The sequence below is a fragment of the Porites lutea genome, chromosome 11 (assembly GCF_958299795.1).
Source record: "Porites lutea chromosome 11, jaPorLute2.1, whole genome shotgun sequence".
Classification (NCBI taxonomy): Eukaryota; Metazoa; Cnidaria; class Anthozoa; order Scleractinia; family Poritidae; genus Porites; species Porites lutea.
The window spans coordinates 10,795,119-10,806,073 of NC_133211.1; the positions used below are offsets into that span (position 1 = coordinate 10,795,119).

Genomic DNA, 10,955 nt, shown 5'->3' on the forward strand with positions numbered 1-10,955 from the left:
TCCTACTGGAGACGAGACCGCCATTTTGACGCGGTTACATCTGAGCCACGCGAAGCTCTAGCAGCCGTTCACAAGGCAAAGGCAAATCCTTTTTTAGTGTCTTAGTTGTTTTAAGACCCGTGCTATTGTTTAGACCGTAAGAATCGAACCCCTGTCCTCCCGCTCTGCAAACCAGCACTCTTACAACTATGCTCCGGTTTATGGTGCTTCATTAGTCTGAAAACGTGAAGGCTTATAACAAGAATTCCTGCGACAGTGCCCTGTTTAATTCCTTTTATTCAAATAGAAATTTCTACTTTATATCTTTAAGTGGCTTTATTTTATAATTGCATGCAGATTCCTTATATAATTGTTTTATATTAAATTTTCTTTCGTATTGCAAACGATGTTTTAAACCCTTCACCCTTCTTTTGACAGTTTAAATTTCTTTATAATACCAAAATTGTCTATAAATAGCTTGTTAATCACGCTTGAAGTTAGAAGGAAATCTGAATCTGCTGTCATTAAGCCTGTGGGGGAGGTATTTCTTCCACGTAAATCCGGGACACTCCGGGCCAGCCTGTGTGAGCATCAGCAGATTTCTGACCGGCACATTTGCCGACCCAGAATCCAACACGCACTGTGCCTTTGTGGATTTTCTCACAAACTCCTTCAAAATGACGTACGCGATGCAAATTCTTTAGTCTGCTGCCACTTCCATATGTCATGTACACTGCACCATCAATGGCTGCTGGAGCGGAACACTCTGCACCGTTGAAGGTGAAATACCATCGACTGCAGCAGTCGTCACAGTTGTAGATGCGAAGAGCGCCAGTCCAGAAGACACGCAGCGCTGCACCGTAATTTTTAGGGAGTTATTATAACTCCAAAAATGGAGTAAAAATTTTAGGTACAGGATAACCCCATTTTTGAGGTTATTTTAACTCCTAATTTAACTCCGAATTTGGGGTCATTTTTACTCCCGAAAAAGAGTTCTTTTTACTCCCAGTCTGGAGTTAAAATTACTCCGAAATGGGGTTACTTGTACTCCTTACATGGGTTGTTTTTACTCTTTTTGGAGTTAATTTAACTCTGAAAGTGGAGTAAAAATTTTAGGTACAGGATAACTCCTTTTTTGGGGTTATTTTAACTCCTCAATATCTGGGGTCACTTTTACTCCTGAAAAAGAGTTCTTTAAACTCCTTTTTGGAGTTAAAATAACTCCACGAAAAATAACTCCACAGTAAGGAGTTAAATTAGCCCAACTAGAGGAGTTATTATAACTCCCTGAAAATTACAGTGTGTGTTGTTCGACGTCTTCTTGAAAATGCATTCCTGTAAAAATATAAATAGGAACATCATAGACTACTGTGAAGATCAGCAACTTCAGCAACCAAAATTGAAACAGTTGGACTAAAATGTTAAATGAAGAACAAGTAGATATTATCTGAAGGCAGCCATGGGTTAGTTCCAGGCCTGTTGTAGTTAATAAAAATCATTTTTCCTGATAACGTTGACGTAACTCGAATTTTCAGATCTGAAGTTAGTTAATCTCTTATTTACTCTACGCTAACCTCGCATGTCTTTAACTGTAAGCTGAGTCTTTACCTTGATCAATCCGGAGTCCTTGTTTTCGTCCAGATTCTTAAAAACACACTGTTTCCAATTACGAGCAAATGATCCTGGAGCACCCTTGGGACCTGGGAGACCTTGACTTCCACGAGCACCTGTATCACCCTTGTTTCCATGGGAACCAGCTGAACCTGAGGGTCCATGAGGTCCCTTGGGACCAGGTGGACCTGCTTCACCTTTGTTACCGTTGGGGCCCGAAGGTCCCTGTCTTCCACGGGCGCCCTCATCGCCTTTTATTCCTCGTGGGCCCATGGGTCCTTCGGCTCCATGACTACCGGGTGACCCCGCAACACCTGCTGGTCCCGCGGGTCCAGGGCTTCCTGGGATGCCTGGAATTCCTGGTGCACAGAAACACCCACCATGACCACAGGAAACATATGATGATGTCTGCTGACGTGTGATCTTAAAGAATATTAAATGGAAACATACATTTTTGTCCTGTTGGACAAATTTTTTTTGCTTTAAATGTCTTTTAATATTCTACGAAACAATTTCCAATGTCTTGGGTTGAAAACATTGCAGGCAGTGGGATTTTAGGGAAATATCCTGACAATCATTGAGTCTGCCATTTCTTACATCAAATTGCATTTAGAATCTCCCGATTACTCAAACTTTTAATTAACAAACTCACCTTGTCACGTGGTTTGCTGCTGTTGTTGTCATTTGCAGAACAGAAGGTTATTAATAGTAACAGCAGTAAGCCTAACGTATTAGCCAGCGGTATCTTCACACAGGATTGCATGATTGTAAACTCTGCGAAAACATGAACAGACTCAAAGCTCATTCAATCACCTGCACTCGATATACTAACTTTATCACTCCTACATTATTAAAGCCTTGTAATTTAAAGTGAACTATACCTTGTTAAGAGACTATTCCCTTTTTTTTAAAATTGAGTACAAAAATATATTGAGTGTAGAGACTTCCAGTTTCCTGAAAAAGGTAAAAGAGAATTGAAATTGTAAGAAATCCCAGAAATTGACAATAGAAAGTATCAATAAGCCAGTTATTGCCTTGCTATGATAACATATCAGCTAGTAGATACCAACCTGGTTTGTAGTTGTAAGGCTGTACTGAGTCACCTGATGAAGAATGACAAATCCTTGGCAAACAAGAAACTTTTATGTCCTCTCCTCTTCTAATCTAGTTTACATAACGAAAAAACGTGTCTCAGACAAGTTTCAGGTGAGATTTCCCATTGGTTTAATCAGTTCTTAATTGACCAATTAAACGGAGTTCATTCATTGTGTTTACTTTCCATAAGTTTCAAGTTGAGACAAGTTGAAGGGGTCCGTGACGTATCGAACACGTAAAAAAAACAGATGTTTCATCACTGGTCATCTTTGAAAACTACCTAGCGATATGCTTTTTGTTGTTACTTTTAATATGCTGAAACAATTTGATATGTCCGTATTTAAGCTATGAAATCATCGCCTGGGGCTGTTATAGCAGTACTAGACTAAATTGTGTTCTTAAGCTAAAAATGTGTCTGCGAAGTTTGCACATGCTAGGTAAAGTGCTGGTCCTGATTTAATGCAGTCAAGCTCCTAGCAATTGTTAAGTTAGATAGTATGCAATCGAATAATCAATAATTATGTATAATTTAAGAATATGCTGCCTTAGCTACACACAAGATTGAGAATGAAACCAATAGCATTCCAGACGTCTTGGTTGATGTCCTGTCCACTATCTCATATCTACAATCATAACACAAAATTTGCGAGGAAACGTAATTTTTTAGACTGGGAGTATCCACTAATTTAGATAAAAGACTTCTTTTACATTTTCTGGTTCATTAAGATTTGAACTCAAAATTGTTTCCCATAGTCAGTTTAAGAACAATAGAAATATCACCTCTTGATCAATCAAGCTTGATTTTACTGCTGATTTAGCTTTGCTTCATTTTATTACCGATTTAATCTGAGTTTCTGCTGCCTGCAATCAACATGGTGGTGTTCCAATGATCAACTAGAAAGTTCTTTCTACTTTTGACAGCGCACACACACACATGACACGTAACTGTGCCTCTTCATAGCTTATGTTACTTTTTTATTTATTTTTTTTTTTATCTGCAGCAAAAATTATGTGTTAATGTCCTGATGTAAATAAATAATCCAACTTTTTTACAGTGATTTTGAAAATTTTTTAGTCCATGCATGGAACCGAGCTCAACCACTGACGATTACTACCGGGAGCAGCCTAAAAAAAATTATACAGATCGCTCAGTCATCAATCACAGGACAACTGTTTTGTGCCCCGAAATTATCAAAACTTTTGGATTACACTTGATAAAAAAAAAATACTCTTCGCCTACATTAAATATTGCAACAATACTAGAAGACATTTTATTCATTACTGGTTTTCAGCCTTCAAAGCTTAAGCCTGCTTTATTATTTTCTATCAAATTAAATCGCTTTGATAATAAAACTATAAAAACTGTGGTTTTAAGCACTATCTGATTCCATTTTCTATTAAGCATTTTCCATTTATAATTTCATAATGCAAAATGAGCGGTAACTCTGTATCGGTTTTTCTCTTTTTTTCATGGACAATCCATGCTGGCTTTAGAGTTATTAAAGAGTTAATAACAATTGCACCGAAAAACAATCTAAGGGACTTTCAGAATCAAGTGCTTACCTTTTTAAAGAAAGTCTATAGTAGAATCCCGATTTCTGGAATCCTCGGTTTTTCGAAACTCGCGAAGATTCCAACCTGCAACCTAACTTCCCTTCACCAGTCAAACACTGTAGTTTTACCCCCGATCTTTCAAACCGCCCGACGGATAATTCAAACAAACTTACTTTTTCAATGTTGGTTCGAAAAATCGGGTTTCCGCTCAATAATATGTTTCACTTTACAGTCCTTGAAACTAACACAGTCAATTTTGAAAATCCTTTCGATCATCTCTTATTAATAACCATTTCGAAGAAAAAAGAAAGAAAACGATTATTTTTATCGTCGCATTCCTCGTCTACCCACGGCCGTAGTTTTCACTTATAAACACGTTAACCTCGAAACATTCAAGGAATTCTAAAGTGGGTAAAAAAAGAAATTCACTTTAACAGCAAAGCACCGACCAAAAATAATTCACACTGAATTTGTCACTTACTTGGCAGTCTGAACTGCGAAAGGAGACACAAATTCTTGATCAGGCTTGTGGTTTTAAGACGATTATTTACTTCTGTGCTCATCATGGGAATCAGTTGCGAAATCTTCACTGAATTTTGTTTCGTTAAATGAGACCGTCGTGGTTCACAACTAGTTGTGAGACTACTTATCTTTAGCATGATTTCTCATTTCAATAATCCTTCTGTGCTCAGGAAAGCACGATCGATTGAAAAGAAGGAGACGAAAAGGAAATATGAGATTAAAAAAAACGCAACATTGTAAAGAATTTCTGTATAGAGTAAAAATACATGATTGTATTCAAATCTAAACTGCTATTACCTTGAATCCTTAATTCTTGTCTTGTTTTTTTTGTTGTTGTTGCTGACTGTTTTGTGCAACAATGATTTGAATCACTCTTTGATTTGTTTGATTATTCTCGTAATAACAAGTTATTAAAGCTGAGATCACTCTACATTATTGTATTCTTAACGAGCAATGCTTTGGTTGCTTCTGTTTGCGTAGTCAGGGGTTATCCTTTCAGATAATTATTGCGTCTATTATTTTAGCTCTGTTTTTTCTATTGATAACTCTCACACGATAAGTCAATAAAACAGTGAAATCTTTTAAAGCATGTGACCATGCAGCCCTAAATGTATCGATATCCATTTTTCTCCCGAAAGAGCAAGTTCTTCAACTTCAAGGTTATAACCACGCAAGCTATACAGAAGTGAAGATTACTCAAGCTGCTCTTGGCATGTGTTAAGTGCCAAATTTGAACAGCTCTTGGAAATGTAACTTCCTGATATAGTAGCTATTTAAAATAGATAATTCTCGATGATCTTCTTTCATATAATTCCTCACCCCGCAGTTCTCATATATGATTTTCATATATTCATAACTTCACTAATACATCTCTTCTTTTGTCATGATGTGCATTGCATTTAATTTGATAAACGAATTGGAGGAGAGGTCACTTAATTTGCGTCTACTCTCGACTGTAGCCACTCACTGTTAAACCTTCTTATAAAGCATCAGCGAACACAGATTACTGCGCGCAAGAGTTTGCAGCATCGAAGTCGTTCTCCGTCCCTTAAAGCGATTTTGTTTTCCTATAAATTTGTGGTGAAACCGTCTTTATATCACAGATTTGTTGTCTTTGGGTTAGAACTAAAAAACCTGTTTGACCTGCCTTCCAGTATGACTATGAAGCAAGGTATTTTGTGTCAACTCGCGCTCAAAATCACGATTTCGAGTTGTAAAAACTGAGTAGACAACACAACTCAAGCGAAGTACTAGTAAAGAGATTTCATTTCAACGGGCAAATCAGAAAAATTCGTCCACAAATTCAAAACGTTCGAACCACTTCATATAGTTTTTAACTGAGGTTGAGGTTTTCACGTGGTGATTTTGCAGAAACGACCAAGTAATTGACTCTTGGTGTGAATTGTAAAACTAGAATCACGGGGACTTGGTTCAATTCCGGCCGATCCCTATCATTCGAAAGTGAGCACGAAGTTTTATGAATTTATCCCGTATCGGCAGATGTGAATCTGATCTTCATTTATTGGAAAATCTTACGAACAAATAATGTTTTTACGCTTCAATGCAAAATAAATGAACGCACTTACATTCTGGGTTATTTGCTGCATAACTGCTTTCAAGGAAGCAGAACCTTCAACTGAGTCAACGAGGAAAAAAGACTGTTAAACGAAACATAGAAAATAAACAATACAATTCACATATTAACAACAATAATGTAAGCTGTTACCTTAAAAGTATAAGGATGGAGAGTAGTACTTAGAAAATTGAGGCTCTCGGAAAATTATGATCTGATTTCAGAAGCGTTCGCAGTGCATCTTCTTAAACGTCTCGTTTTTCCAGGGTGCGTTACATGTAATTTCTTTCCGACTCTTCGAGTATTAAACCTTTCGCCGCAAGACTGCGCCATCGCTAAACATCCATTCAATTGTATAATTTAGCTGCTCATACCAAAAGTGAAAATTTTTGTTTTCTGTGCATATATTAAGTGAGGTTCTCGTCAGATCGTGTTTGTAAAAGAGGAACAATATATATTAATGGTCAGCTTCGTTGTAAAATAAAATATTATTGGCTAATACAGATTAAATAATCTCTAATTTGACCAATCAAATAGCAACGATCTTTTGTTACTATAATACTGATATACTTAGTTGTTTATTTTGTGATCTCGTCTTGATCCAAATGAGATGCAATTTTTCAGTGCGAGCTTATGCTACCGAGTTTCTTAAGTCTCTATGTCAAAAGATCAACTTTTCTTTTCGCCTGCATTAGTAATTTACTTTTCGGTATCTCTGGCAATACACTGTACAATAATTATAACTTGTGTGCAAAATGCTTCGATCCTGAACAGATCCCCAGAGTGTTTGCTCTGTTTGACACGTTATCCCAGCAAAAGTGCTGGACATAAGTTTATTCAAGAGAGGATAAAGGGGCTCTCTTGGTTTATTTTGTTATTTTTAGTTTAAAATTTGAAAATGCTGTCGACTCCATACAACCTACCAAAACGGCGTAAAACATAACTTCTTTCATGGTAAATTCATTTAGTTTAGTTTTGACTCTTTATCCTCTCACCTCTCGTGAAAGTGCTCCACGTCATCAGTTGGAATTGATAATCAAAGGCCGTTGAAAGGGCTCCTGGGTAGAGCTTACCGGCTCATCAAAAGCTTCGCTAAGTAACATACCGAAATTGAGGCATCTTAAATTCTCGTTTCCAGTTTCCCCTACTTTTTAATCTTTGCTTTAATCCCATCCCCAGTACCCACACTTTATAGTCTAATGGATATCATTAATGCTGATTGAAGGAATTGGGCAGGGAACGGAAAAGCGATCTCTGGATCAAAATGGAAATTCAACATGTTCAAAGCGACCTCTTCTAGACATAGGCAGCTTAACATAATTATTATATTTTACATCCTTGCCCAACCCTTCGGAGTATTTGACCTATTTACAAGTACTAAGCCCATAGTGAAAAAAGATTTCTTTTAAGCGGAATGGTAAAGTGGACAATATAAATCAATTTACTTATTGGGTACAAACTGTGATAAGGTAGTAACGATCCAGTTGAGGCTTTTTAGGACGAACTGCAACCGGTTTATGAGCAGAATAGTCTCCTTTTGTTGTGGCACACGACCCCTGTGTAAACGTTACTGCTTGCTGGCCAATAGTAATTTATACATTCTCACCCGGAACTGACCCGCACACAAAGCAAAATGAGCCTAAATGCATAAGATATGGGAGAATCGGCTCGAGGCTTTGCGAGTCGGTGGACCAGGGGAGAATATGAGGTACGCCCGAGACGGCGGCGAAAGGTTTCAAGCTGTCTCGCCTGTTCTTGAAAACTTTCGCCGCCGTTTATCCCGATCTGGCTGACCGCCCCTGGCTCTCCGAGGATGCTGGATCAGCAACGTCCGAGTGCTCCAAAGCTCTAAGTTACATGGCTCTCAGTCTCGTCCCCAGAGGCTGCAATCCTTTTGGTACGTAACCAAGATCAAGGGTAACGAAGGCTTTGAGAAAGAGATTGGAGGTTGATTTTTGTATTTCCTGCCTGTTACCGATTAACGATTTTTTTTTTCTATGGAGGAAGCAGACTTTTACATGCTACTAAAGCGCGAGATTTTTTGATGCAGAGAACATTCTGTTTTTAAAAATGGGCGCCGTCTTCGTGAAACTACAAGACGAAACATTTCAAGTGACGCAGGGCCCCTTTTGTCAGAATTCGACAATGTTACAACCCTGAGCCTTGTCACGATATGTGAAGAAATGCAAACATGTTTTGGCAACAATGACCATGTTTAAGTGCCGTGAAGTTATTCACCGTTGTCTTTTGCCACGACAAATGAATTTAAAGAAATGAAAAGGTTTTTCTGTGTTTTTAAAGTTGTGTGAAAGTCTCGTGTATGAACTACTGAACTAATACTTTTTTCTTTCCTTTCATTGAAACGTTCCCTTTGGTGTTGCAAAAGAGAATTTCCCGTAACAGTGACCCCTGGTGTATAAAATTCTCAAATAAATTGCTATTTTATATCATTAAGCGGCTTTATTTTACATTGTTAAATTTTTTACTTGTTTACTTTTCTTCCATATCGTAAGCTTCACCTCTTTTTACGATTAGAGATAACCTTAAGAATGACCTGTGCTTGCTTAAAATTCCAAAACTACTTACTATTATTCATGTTCCAAAGATTAAAAATATTATTGTCTAAGAAAGCTTTTTAATCGACTTTTAACGTAGGAACGAAATCGGAATCTGTTTTTATTAAGCCTGTGGGGGAGGTATTTCTTCCACGTACATCCGAGACACGGAGATCCAGCCTGTTTGAGCATCAGCAGGTTTCCGACCAGCACATTTGCCAACCCAGAATCCCACGCGCACTCTGCCTTTGTGGATTTTCTCACAAACTCCTTCGATGTGACGCACGCGGTGTAAATCCTTTAGTCTGCTGCCTCTTCCATATGGCATGTACACTATTCCATCAATGGCTGCTGGGGCTGAACACTCTGCACCATTAAAGGTGAAATACCATCGACTGCAGCAGGCGTCACAGTTATAGATGCGAAGGTTGCCACTCCAGAAGACACGCAGCGCTGTGTTGTGTGACGTTTTCTTGAAAATACATTCCTGTGGAAATAACATAGAAACAAACACCAACTTAGAAATTAGAATTAAAACAACTAGACTAATATACTTGCTACCGTAATGAACAATGCAATCTGGTCTGAAAGCTGTAAAAGGTTCAAGTTTGACTGTTTAAAAAGAAAATTGTTCCAGATAAAGTTGAAAATTTTTCAAGTTATTTTTAGAACTGAGCTAAGTTTTTCTTCAAGTTACTGTAGGTTTACTTCCTTGATCTATAGCTGCAAGCTGAGTCTTCACCTTGATCAATCCAGAGTCCCTTCCATCGCCCAGATTGTTAAAAACGCAGTGTTTCCAATTACGACCAAACGATCCTGGAGCACCCTTGGGACCTGGGGGACCTTGACTTCCACGAGCACCCGTATCACCCTTGTTTCCGGGGGAACCAGCTGAACCTGAGTTTCCTTGAGGTCCCTTGGGACCTGGGGGACCTTGCTTTCCACGAGCGCCTGTATCACCCTTGTTTCCAGGGGAACCAGCTGAACCTGAGGGTCCTTGAGCTCCCTTGAGGCCAGGGGGACCTTGCTTTCCACGTGGACCTGCTGGGCCTGAAGGTCCTATAACTCCTTTGGGGCCTGGAGGCCCCTGCCTTCCACGGGCTCCTTCATCACCTTTGTTTCCTCGAGGGCCCATGGGTCCTTCAGGTCCATGATTACCGGGTGATCCCGCAACACCTGCTGAACCCGCGGGTCCAGAGCTTCCGGGGATGCCTGGAATTCCTGGTGCACAGAAACACCCACCATGACCACAGGAACCATATGATGAGGTCTGTTGAGGATTGCTCTAAAAAAGGAAACATGCATTATAGCCCTGTCGGGAATAATTTGTTTTGCTTTAAATATCCTTTACCATGAACCTATGAAATCATCACAGGTGAAAACAAAAAAAAAAGCAGACAGTGTCACCCTAACAATCATTGGGTCACCAAAACCAATAAAACATTCTTATATAAAATAAACCATTCCTTATTTCGTTCCTTGCCATTGCATTCTTAAAGGTAACGAGCTTGTTTAGGTGTATCACTTCTCAATTATCCTACTACATTCTGCATTAAAGAACCTCCGATAACTCAATGTTCGTTTTTACGAGCTCACCCTGTCACGTGGTTTGCTGCTGTTGTTGTCATTTGCAGAACAAAAGGTGATCAGTACTAACAGCAAAGTGGCCAGCGGTATCTTCACACAGGATGTCATGATTGTGAACTCTTCAAAAACATGTACACGTGCATTAAGTTCATCCCATCGCCTGCACTAAATATACTAAATTTGTTACTCCTAGTGTCAGTGACCTGTACTCGTTTTTCAAACCGTATACAAAGATATTTTTTTAAATACGAGGCTATAACAATAATCCTACATCTTTACCTTTCTTCAAAGTTTAACAGATTGAATTGTAATTGAAAAATTTAAACTAAAAAGAAAGAACTCCAAGAATTAGACTCATTAAACCTGAGAAGATGCTTTTAAATACGAACCTTGTAGTCGTAAGGCTGTAGCCATCCGATGAGGAATGACAAGTCCTTGAAAAACCAGAAGCTTTTATGTCCTCTTCTAACCTAATTTAC

The 10,955-nt window shown here is 38.6% G+C and overlaps 1 protein-coding gene across 1 annotated transcript; it reads right to left on the reverse strand.

Annotated features, from left to right (window-relative positions):
• Positions 1-896: 896 nt before the first annotated feature.
• LOC140953203 (uncharacterized) lies at positions 897-10,955 on the reverse strand. Its single transcript, XM_073402703.1, has 8 exons — positions 10,866-10,955; positions 10,486-10,595; positions 9,632-10,174; positions 9,017-9,376; positions 6,348-6,419; positions 2,243-2,383; positions 1,588-2,013; positions 897-1,314 (listed from the first exon to the last, which is right to left on the reverse strand). The coding sequence occupies exons 1-8, from the start codon at positions 10,888-10,890 to the stop codon at positions 1,231-1,233; spliced, it is 1,761 nt and encodes a 586-aa protein (XP_073258804.1). The 5' UTR covers positions 10,891-10,955; the 3' UTR covers positions 897-1,230.